Source organism: Hemiscyllium ocellatum, unplaced genomic scaffold (assembly GCF_020745735.1).
Source record: "Hemiscyllium ocellatum isolate sHemOce1 unplaced genomic scaffold, sHemOce1.pat.X.cur. scaffold_1046_pat_ctg1, whole genome shotgun sequence".
In the NCBI taxonomy this organism is placed as follows: Eukaryota; Metazoa; Chordata; class Chondrichthyes; order Orectolobiformes; family Hemiscylliidae; genus Hemiscyllium; species Hemiscyllium ocellatum.
The window spans coordinates 99,306-117,660 of record NW_026867657.1 but is presented as its reverse complement, the minus strand read 5'-3'; the positions used below and the strand labels follow the sequence as shown (position 1 = coordinate 117,660).

The 18,355-nt window shown below is 57.2% G+C and overlaps 1 protein-coding gene across 5 annotated transcripts in view; it reads right to left on the bottom strand.

Moving 5' to 3' along the window:
* Window positions 1-2,769: 2,769 nt before the first annotated feature.
* The window catches only part of ppox (protoporphyrinogen oxidase), a 44,449-nt gene continuing 28,863 nt past the window's right edge, over window positions 2,770-18,355 (bottom strand). For 4 of the 5 annotated variants that reach the window (XM_060822535.1, XM_060822534.1, XM_060822533.1 and 1 more), the window contains 9 exons: window positions 18,104-18,236; window positions 11,572-11,722; window positions 8,044-8,237; window positions 7,285-7,345; window positions 7,067-7,185; window positions 6,143-6,256; window positions 5,680-5,829; window positions 4,836-4,878; window positions 2,770-3,130 (listed from right to left, as the gene is read on the bottom strand). In XM_060822535.1, the coding sequence (XP_060678518.1) occupies window positions 3,003-3,130; window positions 4,836-4,878; window positions 5,680-5,829; window positions 6,143-6,256; window positions 7,067-7,185; window positions 7,285-7,345; window positions 8,044-8,237; window positions 11,572-11,722; window positions 18,104-18,236 (1,093 nt within the window). In that variant the 3' untranslated portion in view covers window positions 2,770-3,002. The remainder of the gene's footprint in view (window positions 3,131-4,835; window positions 4,879-5,679; window positions 5,830-6,142; window positions 6,257-7,066; window positions 7,186-7,284; window positions 7,346-8,043; window positions 8,238-11,571; window positions 11,723-18,103; window positions 18,237-18,355) is intronic. The other variant, XM_060822536.1, reaches the window with a different exon arrangement.

The window sequence follows — 18,355 nt, the reverse complement described above, 5'->3', positions numbered from 1 at the left end:
CACAGAGAAACATTCACTCACACCCACACACCCACACACACACACATTCACACCCACCCACACACAGAGAAACATTCACTCACACACAGAGAAACATTCACTCACACACACACACACACAAACATTCACTCACACACACACACACACATTCACACACACACACAGAGAAACATTCACTCACACCCCCACACACAAACATTCACTCACACCCCCACACAGAGAAACATTCACTCACACCCACACACAGAGAAACATTCACTCACACCCACACACACACACACACACACATTCACACCCACCCACACACAGAGAAACATTCACTCACACACCCACACACAGAGAAACATTCACTCACACACACACACACATTCACACACACACAGAGAAACATTCACTCACACACCCACACACAGAGAAACATTCACTCACACACACACACTCACACCCACACACAGAGAAACATTCACTCACACCCACACAGAGAAACATTCACTCACACACCCACACAGAGAAACATTCACTCACACACCCACACACAGAGAAACATTCACTCACACACCCACACACAGAGAAACATTCACTCACACACCCACACACCCAGAAACATTCACTCACACACCCACACACCCAGAAACATTCACTCACACCCACACACAGAGAAACATTCACTCACACACAAACATTCACTCACACACAAACATTCACTCACACACAAACATTCACTCACACCCACACCACACCCAGAAACATTCACTCACACACCCACACACAGAGAAACATTCACTCTCTCACACCCAGAAACATTCAATCACACCCACACCACACCCAGAAACATTCACTCTCACACCCACACACAGAGAAACATTCACTCTCACACACACACACACACCCTCCAGCACCTCCTTACACACATTCACACTCTCAGCTCCCTCTCCCCATAGATTCACAGTCACCATTTCGACTCTTAATTCCGGATGTTTAATTGGATACAATGCCGGCGGTGGGGATCGAGCCCAGGTTCCCCTGAACATTACCTGGGTGCCTTGGTGATCAGCTCAGTGAGAACACCACTGTTACTCAGGGAGGAGACAATGTGTCAGCAACGTCACTGGACTAGCTGATCCACGGCACCGGGTTAACCGATGGGGCAGGTGGCAAATTCAATACGAACGACAGGCTGAAAGAGGGCGAGAGCCGTTCCGATTGTAACGGGAAGGCCAGTTCGCTCAAACACACCCAACGGCCAAGCCTGCCACCTTTACCAACACAGACATTCACTCGGCCGTTTGACAAACCACACCACACCAGGTCACAGGCCAGCAGGTTCATTTGGAAGCACTAGCTGTCGGAGCGCTGCCCCTTCATCAGGTGGTTCATCGGGCAGAAGGTCAATACCATACACAATACACAGACACACAAACACACACACTCACTGTCGCTCACACACGCACTCACACTCTCACGCACGCGCACTCACACACACGCGTGCACTCACACGCATGCACTCACACACACGTGCACACACGCATGCACTCACACACACACGCGTGCACTCACACACGTGCACGCGTGCACTCACACACTCGCACACACTCACACGTGCACTCGCACACTCACTCTCACACGTGCACTCACATGTGCACACACACTTTCACTCTCGCACGCACACGTGCTCTCACTCTCTTGCACACGCGCACTCACACACACACTCTCTCTCACACACACGTGCGCGCATGCACACACAGCGCTTCCAAATAACCCTATTGGACTCTCACCTGGGGTTGGCTGATTTTGTAACTGTGCCCACTGCAGTCTCCACCCCCGAATGGGTCTGGCTGTGATATCCTGGGTCATTATCCCCATCACCGTGTGTTCCACACCTCCCTGACTGCACCCCTGCCCCTGGACCCTCTCTGCCCTCCCTCCACAACTGGACACTGAGCTGAGCGGGCGTTTGTGTCAACAACTTTGTATTTTTTGATATATTAAAGACTGCATTCCGAATCACGCCTTTGCATCTCTTGACGTGAACCAGAGGAGCCAAGATGAGAGTGTTGCTGGAAAAGCACAGCAGGTCAGGCAGCGTCCGAGGGAGCAGGAGAGTCGACGTTTCAGCATCGTGGACGAGGCAATCTCAGGCCCTGGGGTCGTTTCTGCTGTTTAATGTGGATGTGTCCAGTCAGGATCTAACCTGGTTCATTTGTTACCACCCATCCAGCTCCCACCCCCACCCCTCCCCTCTCCTCCCCAGCCCCCGACATGACGGGATCCTGTTTTCTGTCACTGGGGCTGGTTTCCACTTGCCCTTCTGTGACCCCTAATGGGTCCCGGCTCAAATTGTGTTTCGTGGATTGAGAGAGAGAGAGAGAGAGAGAGAGAGAGAGACAGAGAGAGAGAGAGACAGAGAGAGGGGATGGGGTTGAGGTAGTGAGGGAGGGGGAGGGTGGGACAGAGAGAGAGAGAGACACACAGACGGACAGGGGGAAGGTGAGAGTGTGGGTGAAGGAGAGAGAAAGAGAGAGAGAAAAAGAGAGAGAGAGGCAGAGACAGACAAAGGGAAGGTGTGAGTGTGGGTGAAGGGGCGAGAGAGAGAGGAGAGAGGCAGAGCAAGTGGGCAGGAGAAAGGTGCAAGGGAAGGTGTGTGTGTGGATGTGTGTGTGTGGATGTGAGAGAGAGAGAGAGAGAGAGGCCGTGCCTGCAGAGTTGACTGACCATTGCCCTGAAGCAGTGGGGGAGCAGTGCTCCATCTGAACAGCATTGTCAAAGATGCCCAGCACAGGAGGGTTTATTCAGGAGCCAGTACACCGACGGCAGAGTACATCTCTCAGACAGATCCGCACAGCAGGATCCCAGGGTGTGTGAAAGGCTCTGTCCGGGCCCGGGCCAGTGTTGGATGCAGGGTCCTGAGCCAAGCAGATCACCCCCAGCACCAGCACCAGCCGGCCGGGGGGACCCGGTCTCCTTGCCGGACAGTGCCTGCGCCTTACCCGCACGCCCCACGGTCATCCCCGCAGGCTGTCCACTGACCGCTGTGCCTGGTAGATGCAGTCGTTGACCGAGACCCCGCGGTATGAGGCACCGATGAGGGACAGGGCCACACCACGCTGCTCGATGGCTCCGAAGATAGCGTCTGCCGAGAGAGAGAGAGAGAGAGAGGGAGGGGCACGGATCAGCGGTGACACAGGACAGGGGGGGACTGCCGGCTGGTCAGGGCGCGCCGGTCACACCCGCACACCCAGGAGGCACAGCCTCGCATCGAGGGAGCGCCCCGAGGGACGGAGGGGTGAGTGACAGCAGCGAAGGATGAACACCGGGCCTCACTCGGGACACACACAATCACAACCTCAGGGCAATACGGAGGATTTAACCAACAGCTCAGAGATAGGGAGGGGGTGTAGGGGCTGGAGGGGGTTACAGAGACAGAGAGGGGGTGTAGGGGCTGGAGGGGGTTACAGAGACAGAGAGGGGGTGTAGGGGATGGAGGGGGTTACAGAGATAGGGAGGGGGTGTAGGGGCTGGAGGGGGTTACAGAGATAGGGAGGGGGTGTAGGGGCTGGAGGAGGTTACAGAGATAGGGAGGGGGTGTAGGGGCTGGAGGGGGTTACAGAGATAGGGAGTGGTGTAGGGGCTGGAGGGGGGTTTACAGAGATAGGGAGGGGGTGTAGGGGCTGGAGGGGGTTACAGAGATAGGGAGGGGGTGTAGGGGCTGGAGAGGGTTACAGAGATAGGGAGGGGGTGTAGGGGCTGGAGGGGGTTACAGAGATAGGGAGGGGGTGTAGGGGCTGGAGGGGGCTACAGAGATAGGGAGGGGGTGTAGGGGCTGGAGGAGGTTACAGAGATAGGGAGGGGGTGTAGGGGCTGGAGGGGGTTACAGAGATAGGGATGGGTGTAGGGGCTGGAGAGGGTTACAGAGATAGGGAGGGGGTGTAGGGGCTGGAGGGGGTTACAGAGATAGGGAGGGGGTGTAGGGGCCAGGTTGAATGGCTAGGCCATGGCACATATTGCAGTTTGCAGGAACGAGTCTGAAAAGGAGCCGATGTATACCCGGGGAAGGATTTGGGTGGAGTGAACCATCACAGCTTTCCCTGGGGAAGTCTGATTGGGGTGAAAGATGGAACAGTCCCAGGAAGTGGTGCGGGGTCCTTTCCCCACTCAGCGACGTCAAGACTGGCCAAACCAGGTTCTCTCAGCCCGAGAGGGGACACAGCCCCATCTCAAGGGGGGGGGTGCTGAATCCCTCCGAATGGGGGCCGTTGAAAAATCACCGTGTCCTCGTGGATTGAGCCTCGGGAATTCGATCCGGGGATAAGCAAACCCACGCAGAGGGTGAAAGCCAGGCTGGAGCAGCTTCTGTGTGTGTGGCAATGTTTAGAAACGGAAGGTGGGGGGGGGGGGGGGGAGGGGGGGAGGAAGGGGGGAGGGACAGATCCAAAGGTGAACAGCAGCCTTGGCATGAGGTCCACTCAAGACGTGACCTGGCAAGGTGACAAAACATCTGAGGAATGACCCTTCCAGCGAGGGAACCTACTGTCACTCATCCAGCAACGCTGCTCCCTGGGCATCCCAAGGAGCCTGGGAGGGCTTGACAGCGATCCTGGAATCCGATAAAATAACAGCAGAAGGGAAAGCGGGAGCCGCTGGAAAGGCCCAGGGGGTCCGGCAGCCTCCGTGCAGAGAAACGGTGAGGTGACGTTTCGGGCCGGGTGACGCCGCCCTCAGGACAGCGGTGTGACACGGACAGGGGCCGACAGTGAGGCCTGGTGCACTCAGGTCAACACCAAACGCCGAGACGTAACCGAAACCCGCCCGCTGCCAGCCCTCGCGGTCCCACTCACCCAGTTGTCTCGAGTGCCCCAGAGCGTACTGTGGGATGCAATCCTGCAAAGACACGCAAAGTCAACAGGGTTAACCCGACTGACTCAGCAACCACCGCTCTGTATCTCACCCCGTGCTGTCCCTGTCCCTGGGAGTGTGTGATGGGGGACAGTGTAGAGAGAGCTTTACTCTGTATCTAACCCCGTGCTGTCCCTGTCCTGGGAGTGTTTGATGGGGGGACAGTGTAGAGGGAGCTTTACTCTGTATCTAACCCCATGCTGTCCCTGTCCTGGGAGTGTTTGATGGGGGAATGTGTAGAGGAAGCTTTACTCTGTATCTAACCCTGTGCTGTCCCTGTCCTGGGAGTGTTTGATGTGGGACAGTGTAGAGGGAGCTTTACTCTGTATCTAACCCCGTGCTGTCCCTGTCCTGGGAGTGTTTGATGGGGGACAGTGTAGAGAGAGCGTTACTCTGTATCTAACCCTGTGCTGTCCCTATCCTGGGAGTGTTTGATGGGGGACAGTGTGGAGGGAGCTTTACTCTGTATCTAACCTCGCACTGTCCCTGTCCTGGGAGTGTTTGATGGGGGACAGTGTAGAGGGAGCTTTACTCTGTATCTAACCCTGTGCTGTCCCTGTCCTGGGAGTGTTTGATGGGGGACAGTGTAGAGGGAGCTTTACTCTGTATCTAACCCCGTGCTGTCCCTGTCCCTGGGAGTGTTTGATGGGGGACAGTGTAGAGGGAGCTTTACTCTGTATCTAACCCCGTGCTGTCCCTGTCCAGGGGGATTTCCTCTCTCTGTATGATGTCACCTTGACCTGGAAGCGGTTGCCAGGGGATGACTGAGATGAAGCCTATGCTCACCTTGTGTACCTTTACGATGGCCCTCAGGGGATTCTGGGTAATGCCCAGGTGACTGCGCACCGTGTCCCTGGCTCGCTGCAGTAGATGGCCCTTAGCAACCGTCTCCGGGTCACCAAAGGCTTCTCGGAACCAGGAGCCCCCCATCATGACCTGCAAACATTGTTGGGAAGCGTTAGAGTGGGCTCCACCGCAACTCCTTTCCTCACGAGCGGTTGGAAATGCAGATGGGTCCCCCCCGCATCTACCCAGAGTCTCTCGCGCCCCTCCGGGAGTGATTCATCTCTCTCTCTCTCTCTCCCGCTGACCCACGGAATGATCGGCTTCTGGTGATTTTCCATCCCCCTCCCCCCGGGGCAACCGTCCCATCGAAGACTGAGGGGTATTCCGGTCTCCCCGAGCTGTCGCGGAGCCCAGCCCCTCACGTTCCCCGCCGGCCCAGCCCCACGCTCCCTCCACACCGTACCGTCACCCTGGTGGTGGGTGCACCCACGCGGTCTTGCTCGGGGAAACTGCAGGAGTCGTAAACAACACCCAGGATTTCCTTGCTCTCCTGCGAGGGGACAAGGTGTCCGAAGCCCTGGACAGGAGAGAGACAGAGAGAGAGAGAGAGAGACAGAGAGAGAGAGAGAGGCCGTTAGAACATGGCAGAGACAGCAAGGTGTAGGGGGGTAAAGGGGGGAGAGGTGGGTGGGGAGGAGAGATGGGGGGGGGGGGGAGAGATGGGGGGGGAGAGATTGGGGGGAGAGGGGAGAGAGAGATGGGGGGGGAGGGAAAGATTGGGGGGGGAGGGAGAGAGAGAGATGGGGGGGAGGGAAAGATTGGGGGGGGGGGGAGAGAGAGATGGGGGGAGAGAGAGATAGGGGAGGGAGAGAGAGAGATGGGGGAGAGAGAGAGATGGGGGGAGAGAGAGAGATGGGGGAGAGAGAGAGATGGGGGAGAGAGAGAGATGGGGAGGGAGGGAGAGAGAGATGGGGGGAGGGAGAGAGAGATGGGGGGAGGGAGAGAGAGATGGGGGGAGGGAGAGAGAGATGGGGGGGAGAGAGAGAGAGAGAGAGAGGGGGGGGGGGAGAGAGAGAGATGGGGGGGAGAGAGAGATGGGGGGGGAGAGAGAGAGAGAGGGGGGGGAGAGAGAGAGATGGGGGGGAAGGAGAGAGAGAGATAGAGAAAAGGGCAGAGAGAGAGAGAGAGACAGAGACAGTGAGACAGAGTGAGACTGAGACAGAGACATGGAGAGACTGTGGGAAACAAAGAGACGGTGAGAGAAAGTGTGTCAGACTCAGTGAGGGAGAGTCCTAACGAAGAGGTAGTGAGAATCGAGGAGACAGAGGGTGGGAGATGGAGCAACAGGTGAAACATGAGCAATGCCACGTGACGGACAGACACTCACTGCAATGGGAAGGACCGAGCCATCATACTCCAGGTTGACCACAGTGACAGACACGCTGTCAATCTGCTGCAGGCTGTCACCCAGGGCTACCCAGGACGGAGGGAGGATTCTGCTCAGCACTACACACAGACAGACAGGAGAGAGCTCAGAGGTCAAAGGCCAACTCGCTCCATCTCAGAGAACAACTGACAGCCCGGGTCAATCGCCAACGGACTCACCTTTCGCTGGGACTGAGGAGAAAAGGTGATCCGCCTTCATCGTCCCTCCATCAAGGTGGACCTGACTCGGAAAACAGAACACCTCAGAGATCGGAAGCAGAGAGCGTGAGAGACAGGGATGGAGACTTTACACGTAATTATCCAGGCGCATCAAATAACACAGGCTGGGATCTCAGCGAGGGCTCAGGGTGGGTTATCTACAGAATAACAGATACCCTGGGAGGGAGTTACAGACTGGAATCTAATCGAGGGGTTCAGGGTGGGTTATATACAGAATAACAGATACCCCGGGAGTGAGTTACAGGCTGGAATCTAATCGAGGGGTTCAGGGTGGGTTATATACAGAATAACAGATACCCCGGGAGTGAGTTACAGACTGGAATCTCATCGAGGGGTTCAGGGTGGGTTATATACAGAATAACAGATACCCCGGGAGGGAGTTACAGACTGGAATCTAATCAAGGGGTTCAGGGTGGGTTATATACAGAATAACAGATACCCCGGGAGTGAGTTACAGACTGGAATCTAACCGAGGGGTTCAGGGTGGGTTATATACAGAATAACAGATACCCCGGGGAGGGAGTTACAGACTGGAATCAAATCGAGGGGTTGAGCTGAGCTGCGTACAAACAGGGAATCCCTAGTGTGGAAGCAGGCCATTCTGTCCATTGAGTCCTGCTGTCGAGCATCCCACCCAGACCCCCATCCCTCCCCCCTCCACATCGACACTCAGGACCAGTTTATGTTTTAACCCTTCACCTCCCAGGCTCCATCAGGGGTCTGTTGAATCCTGTTGACGGGTGTGTCCCGGTGGATTTCCACTCCGCGTCTCCGTAACTCCTGCTCCATTGCCTCCGGGAGGGACTGCATGCCTTGTTTCAGCGACCACTGTGCCCAGCCCTCAGTCTGCGCTCGCCGCACTAATGGGGAGGTGAAGCTGGGGTCCTTCCTGGCTGTGGGGGGGTGGGGGAAATGGGAGTTGGACAGAAATCCGGCTGCTCAGTAACCCCAGCCCCAGGAAATACCACGGTGGGGACAGCAGCAGAGAGACAGGCAGAGCTGGCCAGGCATGGAGGGGAGAGAGGGGAGAGGCAGATTGTGAACGGGGGGGGGGGGATGAGTGTGGCATGGTGCGAGTGGGATTGGAGGCAGCGGATGGTGCTGAGGGGGATGGGGGGAAAGAGAGAGAGAGAGAGAGAGGCTGCCGGGGGAGGGGGAGACTGTGAGCGGTGGCAGGGAGAGATTGGGAGGGGAGGGAGAGAGACTGAAGGGGAGGGACAGGGAGAGACGGGGAGGGTAGGGGGGAGACAGAGCTGGGAAGGGAGGGGGTAGAGAGACAATGTAATGGGACGGGGACAGAACTGGAGGGGGGGTTAGGGAAAGCTTGGGGGGGGGGAAAGGGGTGAGAGACTGGAGGGAAGAGAAGGTGAGGGAGCGAGAGCGAGGGGGTGTGAGAGAGGATGGGTGTAGAGGGAGGGAGGGGGGGTTGAAAGAGAGGGAGGGGGGGAGAGAGAGAGAGAGAGAGAGAGGGAGAGAGAGAGGGAGAGGGTAAGAGAGAGGGGGAGGGGGCAGAGAGGGAGGGGGAATGCGCGGGAGAAGGGGGCGAGAGAGAGGGAGGGGGGGCGAGGGAGAAAGAGGGGGAGGGGGGCGAGAGAGAGGGGGGAGGGGGCGAGAGAGAGAGAGAGGGTGTGAGAGAGGGGGAGGGGGGCGAGAGAGAAATGGAGGGGGGTGAGAGAGAGACGGAGGGGTGAGAGAGAGAAGGAGGGGGCGAGAGAGAGAAGGAGGGGGCGAGAGAGAGATGGAGGGGGCGAGAGAGAGATGGAGGGGAGCGAGAGAGAGATGGAGGGGGCGAGAGAGAGATGGAGGGGGTGAGAGAGAGGGGGGAGGGGGTGAGAGAGAGGGGGAGGGGGTGAGAGAGAGAGAGAGAGGGATGAGAGAGAGGGGGAGGGGGTGACAGAGAGGGGGAGGGGGTGAGAGAGAGAGGGAGGGAGGGGGCGACAGAGAGAGAGGGAGGAAGGGAGCAAGAGAGAGAGAGGGGGAGGGGGCGAGAGAGAGAGAGAGAGGGAAGGGTCGAGAGAGGGAGGGGGCGAGAAAGGGAGGGAGGGGGCGGGGCGAGAGAGAGAGGGGGCGAGAGGGAGGGAGGGGGAGAAAGAGAGGGAGGGGACGAGAGAGAGAGAGAGGGCGCGAGAGAGTGAGAGGGAGGGGTCGAGAGAGTGAGAGGGAGGGGTCGAGAGAGTGAGAGGGAGGGGACGAGAGAGTGAGAGGGAGGGGACGAGAGAGTGAGAGGGAGGGGGCGAGAGAGTGAGAGGGAGGGGGCGAGAGAGAGAGAGAGGGAGGGAGGGGGCGAGAGAGAGAGGGAGGGAGGGGGTGAGAGAGAGAGGGAGGGAGGGGGTGAGAGAGAGAGAGAGGGATGGGGAGACAGAGACAGGGAGGGGGCGACAGAGAGAGGGAGGGGGCGACAGAGAGAGGGAGGGGGCGACAGAGAGAGGGAGGGGGGCGAGAGAGAGAGAGAGGGAGGGGGCGAGAGAGAGTGGCGGGGAAGTAGACTGGGAGGGAAGGACAGAGAGAGAGTGGGGGGGGGGGGGAAGAGAGTGAGGGGGAGAGAGATAGCAGTGGGGAGACAGAGAATGGGTGGTCGGGGGATAAAAACAGGAGGGGGTGACCGGGGGCGAGTTTAGAGTGCGGGTCTGTGAACAGAATCCTGGGGGGTGGGGCGGAGACAGAGACACACACGCGGTAAAAGAGGGGGTGTGGGGTGGGGTGGAAATGGGAGATGTTGGAGGGGCCAGGGAGAGGAAGTGACGCACTGTGGGCGTGATGTGGAGGAGCCGGTGTTGGACTGTGTTGGACAAAGTTAAAACACACCACACCAGGTTCCAGTCCCAACAGGTTTATTTGGAAGCGCTAGCTTTCGGAGCGACGCTCCTTCATCAGGGGGTTTAGGAGAATAATATCGTAACACGCAGAATTTACAGCAAAAAGATGACAGTGTGATGTAACTGAAATAATATCTTGTACAAAACTGGATTGTTAAGTCTTTCCATCTTTCAGTACGGGTTGCAAGTTTCGGTTCTTTAATATATAAATCCCAGAAGATCTCTTAACACACCTTCCCGAGATCACTTAAGGTTTTATCACAAAAGATGACATCTCAGCTCAGACAATGCCTAAAGCGGTTTCGAGAGGGTGAGTTAAATGAACTTTGATACATTGACAAACCGAAACTTGCAACCCGTACTGAAAGATTTAAAGACTTAACAATCCAGTTTTGTTCAAGATATCATTTCAGTGACATCACACTGTCATCTTTTTGCTATAAATTCTGCGTTTTATGATCTTACACTCTATGGATGGCACGGTGGCTCAGTGGTTAGCAGCGCTGCCTCACGGCGCCAGGGTCCCAGGTTCGATTCCAGCCTCAGGGAGACTGACTGTGTGGAGTTTGCACATTCTCCCCGTGTCTGCGTGGGTTTCCTCCGGGTGCTCTGGTTTCCTCCCACAGTCCAAAGATGTATAAGGTGGATTGGCCATGCTAAATTCGCCCATAGTGCTCAGGGATGTGTAGGTTAGGGTGGATTGGCCATGCTAAATTACCCCATAGTGCTCAGGGATGTGCAGGTTAGGGTGGATTGGCCATGCTAAATTACCCCATAGTGTTCAGGGATGTGTAGGTTAGGGTGAATTGGCCATGCTAAATTACCCCATAGTGCTCAGGGATGTGTAGGTTAGGGTGGATTGGCCATGCTAAATTACCCATAGTGCTCAGGGATGTGTAGGTTAGGGTGGATAAGTAGGTGTTGAGAAATAGATTAGGGGAATGTGTCTGGGTGGTTTACTTTTCAGAGGGTTTGTGTGGGCCTGTTTCCACACTGTAGGGATTCTACGGTTACTCCCCAACCCCCTGATGAAGGAGTGGCGCTCCGAAAGCTAGTGATTCCAAATAAACCTGTTGGGACAGTAACCTGGTGTTGTGGGATTTATCAGTATGGGTGGACTGGTGGCATTGGGGGGGGGGGGAAGCGAGAGAGAGAGAGAGACAGACAGAGAGGAGGGGAAACAGAGAGAGAGTGAGTGAGAGAGAGAGGAGAGGAGAGGAGACAGAGAGTGAGAGAGACAGAGAGGACGGGAAACAGAGATAGAGTGAGTGAGACAGAGAGGAGAGAGAGAAAGATGAGGGAGATTAGGGCCAGACTAGGTGAGGGATTGCAGAGGAGTGGGTGTGAGGGTGAGAGAGTGAGGGAGAGAGGGAGAGAGTGACAGGCCATTAAGATGATGCTGACTGAGTACCTCCTCCTCCTCCTATAATCATCCCGATGAGCACAGATCCAAACTTCCTCTCGGCCTCAAACAGCGTGGGAAAGCAGGATCGCACACTGAGCTTCCGGCTGTTCCCAGCGAAGATCCCTCGGCACAGGCTGTCCACGGCAAGTTCCGCCAGCTGTCAGGGGGGAGGGGGAGAGGGAAAAACATTCGAGAATCTCCTTTAAACCAAAAAGACAGCAGGCTGCTCGATGGGAACGGACGCAGCCTTCCCAACCAGGGAGGGAGCTCGGGAAGGACAAACACAGGCATGACACTACTCCGATTCCAGCCTCAGGTGACTGCCTGGGTGCACATTCTCCCCATTACTGCGTGGGGTTCCTCCGGGTGAACCAGTTTCCCCCCACAGTCCAAAGATTTGTAGGTTAGGGCGGATTGGCCATGCTAAATTACCCCATAGTGCTCAGGGATGTGTAGGTTAGGATGGATTGGAATACGCATACACCTCCCTGAACACTATGGGGGTAATTTAGCATGGCCAATCCACCCTAACCTACACATCCCTGAACACTATGGGTAATTTAGCATGGCCAATCCACCCTAACCTACACATCCCTGAACACTATGGGGTAATTTAGCATGGCCAATCCACCCTAACCTGCACATCCTGAGCACTATGGGTAATTTAGCATGGCCAATCCACCCTAACCTGCACATCCTGAACACTATGGGGTAATTTAGCATGGCCAATCCACCCAAACCTACACATTGTTGGACTGTGGGAGGAAACCGGAGTTTAGCATGGCCAGACACGGGGAGAATGTTGCCCGAGGCTAGAATCGAACCCGGGTCCCCGGCGCCGTGAGGGAGCGGGTGCTAACCACTGAGCCACCGTGCCGGATAGAAAGGATCTACAGGGATATGGGCCAAGTGCTGGCAAATAGGACTCCATTAGGTTAGGGATATCTGATCGACATGGACAAGATGGGCCGAAGGGTCTGTTTCCCGTGCTGTCTGGCTGGGAGCAGGAGAGGGGAAAGCGGGGAACAGGTGAGGGACTGCTTTTGTGTGTGGGGGTGGGAGGTTGGGGGGGACATCAGTGCAGACCCTGGGTGGTAGGGGATGGAGGAATGGTCACTGGGCGCCTGGGGAAGGGGAACTGGAGGGGGAGAAGGTCTGGAATTAGAAAGGGGAGTTAGGGGAGAAGAGGAAGAGCAGCAGTGGGAAGGGCTGGAGAGAAACAGGGAGGGAGGGGGAGGGAGGGAGAAGGGGGGAGGGTGAAGGGGGGGAGTTTGAAGGGGGGGGAGGGTGAAGGGGGGAGGGTGAAGGGGAGGGAGGGTGAGGGGAGGGAGGGTGAGGGGGGGGAGGGTGAAGGGGAGGGAGGGTGAAGGGGGGAGGGTGAAGGGGGGAGGGTGAAGGGGGGAGGGTGAAGGGGAGGGAGGGTGAGGGGGGGAGGGTGAAGGGGGGGGGGAGGGTGAAGGGGGGGGGAGGGTGAAGGGGGGGAGTTTGAAGGGGGGGGGAGGGTGAAGGGGGGAGGGTGAAGGGGAGGGAGGGTGAGGGGGGGGAGGGTGAAGGGGAGGGAGGGTGAAGGGGGGAGGGTGAAGGGGGGAGGGTGAAGGGGGGAGGGAGAAGGGGAGGGAGGGTGAGGGGGAGGGAGGGTGAGGGGGAGGGAGGGTGTGGGGGGGAGGGTGAAGGGGGGGGAGTTTGAAGGGGGGGGGAGGGTGAAGGGGGGAGGGTGAAGGGGAGGGAGGGTGAGGGGAGGGAGGGTGAGGGGGGGGAGGGTGAAGGGGAGGGAGGGTGAAGGGGAGGGAGGGAGAAGGGGGGGAGGGAGAAGGGGGGGAGGGAGAAGGGAGGGAGGGAGAAGGGGGGGAGGGAGAAGGGGGGGAGGGAGAAGGGGGGGAGGGAGAAGGGGGGGAGGGAGAAGGGGGGGAGGGAGAAGGGGGGGAGGGTGAAGGGGAGGGAGGGAGAAGGGGGGGAGGGAGAAGGGGGGGGGGAGGGAGAAGGGGGGGAGGGAGAAGGGGGGGAGGGAGAAGGGGGGGAGGGAGAAGGGGGGGAGGGAGAAGGGGGGGAGGGTGAAGGGGAGGGAGGGAGAAGGGGGGGAGGGAGAAGGGGGGAGGGAGAAGGGGGGGAGGGAGAAGGGGGGAGGGAGAAGGGGGGGAGGGAGAAGGGGGGAGGGTGAGGGGGGGAGGGAGGGTGAAGGGGGGGAGGGAGAAGGGGGGGAGGGAGAAGGGGGGGAGGGAGAAGGGGGGAGGGAGAAGGGGAGGGAGGGTGAAGGGGAGGGAGGGAGAAGGGGGGGAGGGAGAAGGGGGGAGGGTGAAGGGGGGGAGGGTGAAGGGGGGGAGGGTGAAGGGGGGAGGGAGAAGGGGGGAGGGAGAAGGGGTGGAGGGAGAAGGGGGGGAGGGTGAAGGGGGGGAGGGTGAAGGGGGGGAGGGTGAAGGGGGGGAGGGTGAAGGGGGGGAGGGTGAAGGGGGGAGGGTGAAGGGGGGGAGGGTGAAGGGGAGGGAGGGAGAAGGGGGGAGGGAGAAGGGGGGGGAGGAGAAGGGGGGGGAGGGTGAAGGGGGGAGGGAGAAGGGGGGGAGGGTGAAGGGGGGGAGGGTGAAGGGGGGAGGGTGAAGGGGGGGAGGGTGAAGGGGGGAGGGTGAAGGGGGGGAGGGTGAAGGGGAGGGAGGGTGAAGGGGAGGGAGGGAGAAGGGGGGAGGGAGAAGGGGGGAGGGTGAAGGGGGGGAGGGTGAAGGGGGGGAGGGTGAAGGGGGGGGAGGGTGAAGGGGGGGAGGGTGAAGGGGGGGAGGGAGAAGGGGAGGGAGGGTGAGGGGGGGAGGGTGAGGGGGGGGAGGGTGAAGGGGGGGAGGGTGAAGGGGGGAGGGGAGAAGGGGAGGGAGGGTGAGGGGGAGGGAGGGTGGGGGGGGGAGGGAGAAGGGGAGGGAGGGTGAAGGGGGGGAGGGTGAAGGGGGGGGGCTTTCAGAGGGCTGCTCCTTCATCAGGTGGTTGTTGGACTCTAACCTGGTGTTGTGTAATTTTTAAACTTGGTCCACCCCAGCCCAACACTGGCGTCTCCAATTCATCGGAGGCAGGGCATTAGGGACGGTCCCCGCTATAGAGGGGTTGTGTACACTAAGAAAGCTGCAACACAAAGGGTCCTGGCCAGGGGGAACTTGTCCATGAAGCCCAGAAAGCTAGCACCCAGGGGACAGCAGGGAATCAGGAAGGGCCAATGGAATGTGGGCCCTTGTTTCAAGGGGCCCGGAGTGGAAGAGGAGGGGAGGTCTCACTGCAGCTGTACAAGGGGCTGGGGAGACTACATCTGGAGTGCCGTGAGCAGTTTCCACTCCCCTTGTTTAAGGAAAGATCGGGAGCAGTGCAGAGGGAAGATCATTCGGGATGGTCCCGGGTACTGGAGGGGTTGCTCTTGTGAGCAATGTCGAAACAGGGTGGGACTCTGTTCCCCAGAGTTTAGAATAATGAGAGGCGACCGTGAAGGGGCCTGACGGAGTCAATGCTGAGAGGGCATTCCCCCCTCTCGGACGAGAGGGCACACTCTCAGAATAAAGAGGGAGCAGCTTTAGACGGAGGTGGGGAATCTCCTCTCTCAGGGGGATTAGGTTTGTAACTCCTTGCCATGGATGGCTGTGGGGGTGGGGGGCAGGGTCCGGAGGCTGAGATGGAGAGATATTCTCGATCAGGCGCAAGTGTGGAACGTCAGATCGGCCATGATCCTACGGAACGGCAGAGCAGGGCCCGAGGGGGGCGAATAGCCTCCTCCTGCTCCTCTCTCTGATGGCCTTGCGACTGAGGTGTTGGTCGCCGCGGTTTCAGGGAGGACGTGACCGCACCGGGCGGAGGTTTACCGATAGCTGCGGTTACCTTCCCTCGAGCGGGGAGGGTTGAGGAAGGATCCGACTGGGGCTGCGTAAAGTTATGAGGGGCCACAGGCCTGGGGGGGGGGACGGTGGATGGGGAGAAACGTTTGGCCTGGATCAAGCTGTCAATAACAGGAGGGGGTCAGTTTTAAGGGAAGGAGCAGGCGGTTTTAGAAGGCGACGGAAGAAAGGTTTTACCGCAATGTTGCCAACTCTTAACTGCCCACTGGGTCACGGCGGACGGGCGGTAGACTCTGACCCAGCCAGGGACCCCCCTCATCCCGTGAACGATGATCAAGGAACAATGAAGGCAACACCCAGAGGATTGTGGGGGCTGGTTGCCCTAAGGGAGGGAGAGACAGAAACCCGCACGACTCATTTCAGAAGTACTTAGTGTGTGGGAATATAACTCAAGAGCCGGGAATGAGATTAGATAGACAGACGTGGGATGATTATCACAAAACCGACAGCCCGAAAGCCCTCTTTCTGTGCTGTAGGAAGAGTCTCATGTTTGTGGGTGTATTTACATGGTCTTTAATGTGTGTGTTATGGGAGGGGGGGTGTGTGTGTGTGTGTGTGTTATGGGAGGGTGTGTGTGTGTGTGTGTGTGTTATGGGAGGGTGTGTGTGTGTTATGGGAGGGGGTGTGTGTGTGTGTGTGTGTGTGTGTTATGGGAGGGTGTGTGTGTGTGTGTGTGTGTGTTATGGGAGGGGGTGTGTGTGTGTGTGTGTGTGTGTGTTATGGGAGGGTGTGTGTGTGTGTGTGTGTGTGTTATGGGAGGGTGTGTGTGTGTGTGTGTGTGTGTTATGGGAGGGTGTGTGTGTGTGTGTGTGTTATGGGAGGGTGTGTGTGTGTGTGTGTGTGTGTGTGTTATGGGAGGGGGTGTGTGTGTGTGTGTGTGTGTTATGGGAGGGTGGGTGTGTGTGTGTGTGTTATGGGAGGGTGTGTGTGTGTGTGTGTTATGGGAGGGTGTGTGTGTGTGTGTGTGTGTGTGTGTTATGGGAGGGTGTGTGTGTGTGTGTGTGTGTTATGGGAGGGGTGTGTGTGTGTGTGTGTTATGGGAGGGTGTGTGTGTGTGTGTGTGTGTGTGTTATGGGAGGGTGTGTGTGTGTGTGTGTGTTATGGGAGGGTGTGTGTGTGTGTGTGTGTGTGTGTGTTATGGGAGGGGGTGTGTGTGTGTGTGTGTTATGGGAGGGTGTGTGTGTGTGTGTGTGTGTGTGTGTGTTATGGGAGGGGGTGTGTGTGTGTGTGTGTTATGGGAGGGTGTGTGTGTGTGTGTGTGTTATGGGAGGGTGTGTGTGTGTGTGTTATGGGAGGGTGTGTGTGTGTGTGTGTGTGTGTGTTATGGGAGGGTGTGTGTGTGTGTGTGTGTTATGGGAGGGTGGGTGTGTGTGTGTGTGTTATGGGAGGGTGTGTGTGTGTGTGTGATGGGAGGGTGTGTGTGTGTGTGTGTGTGTGTGTTATGGGAGGGTGTGTGTGTGTGTGTGTTATGGGAGGGTGTGTGTGTGTGTGTGTTATGGGAGGGTGTGTGTGTGTGTGTGTTATGGGAGGGTGTGTGTGTGTGTGTTATGGGAGGGTGTGTGTGTGTGTGTGTTATGGGAGGGTGTGTGTGTGTGTGTTATGGGAGGGTGTGTGTGTGTGTGTGTGTGTGTTATGGGAGGGTGTGTGTGTTATGGGAGGGTGTGTGTGTGTGTGTGTGTTATGGGAGGGTGTGTGGGTGTGTGTGTGTGTGTGTGTGTGGGTGTGTGTGTGTTATGGGAGGGTGTGTGTGTGTGTGTGTGTTATGGGAGGGTGTGTGTGTGTGTGTTATGGGAGGGTGTGTGTGTGTGTGTGTGTTATGGGAGGGTGTGTGTGTGTGTTGGAGTGTGTGATTATGTATTGAGTGCATGTGCATGTGTTTTGAGTGTGCACATATTTATCTGTGTGTGTACCTGTTTTAACAGTACCTATGTGCATTGTGTGTGTGTGCAGTGTGTGTACTGAGATATTGTGCGCGTTTTGGGTGTGCACATGTATATTTAGTATGCGCGTGTGCACTGAGTGTGCGCATGTGTGCATGGAGTGTGCACATGTGCATTGACTGTACGTGAGACTGTACATTGAGTACGTGAGTGTGCATTGAGTGTGCGCAAGTATGCACTGAGCGTGCACGCGTGTGCATTGAGTGTGCAAGTGTGTGCACTGAGTGTGCGCGCGTGTGCATGGAGAGTGCATATATGCATTGACTACGTGAGACTGTACATTGAGTATGAGAGTGTGCACTGAGTGTGTGCAAGTATGCATTGAGCGTGTGCATGGAAAGTGCAAGTGTGTGCATTGAGAGTGCACGTGTGCATTGACTGTACGTGAGACTTACATTGAGTGTGTGTGTGTGCATTGAGCGTGCGCGAGTGTACATTGAATGCGAGTCCACGTGTGTTTTGAGTGTGCATGTAATTTGAGTGTTAGCATGTATATTGAATGTGCACATGTGTATCTGTGTGTGTGTGTGTGTGTGTGTGTGTGTGAGATACAGTGTGTGAGTGTGAGAGAGTGTGTGTGTGTGTGTGTGTGTGTGTGATACAGTGTGTGAGTGTGTGAGTGTATTGACAGTGTTTGTTTATAATGTGTACACTGACAGTGTGCACAGCTGGAAAGATTGTGTGCGTGTGTGTGTGTGTACCGACAGCGAGTGTGAAACCACTCCCAGCCTGGCTCCTCACCTCCTTTCCAAACCGGCGAGCTGTGAAACTGTGAACACTTTCATCCTGCTCCTCTCCTTGTCTGACAAAGGGTTCCCGCAGTAAGCTGCTGATGATGGGCTGGGTGAACGGAGGGCGGGTGACAAAAGCAGATCTGTCAATTTCAACACAAGGTCAGCAATTCTCCACGTGAACAAACTGAACAGACAAAGAGCTGGGGGGAGAGGGAAAGCGAGGGTATGCTGGCTCTGAATCACCAAACTCACCATCACC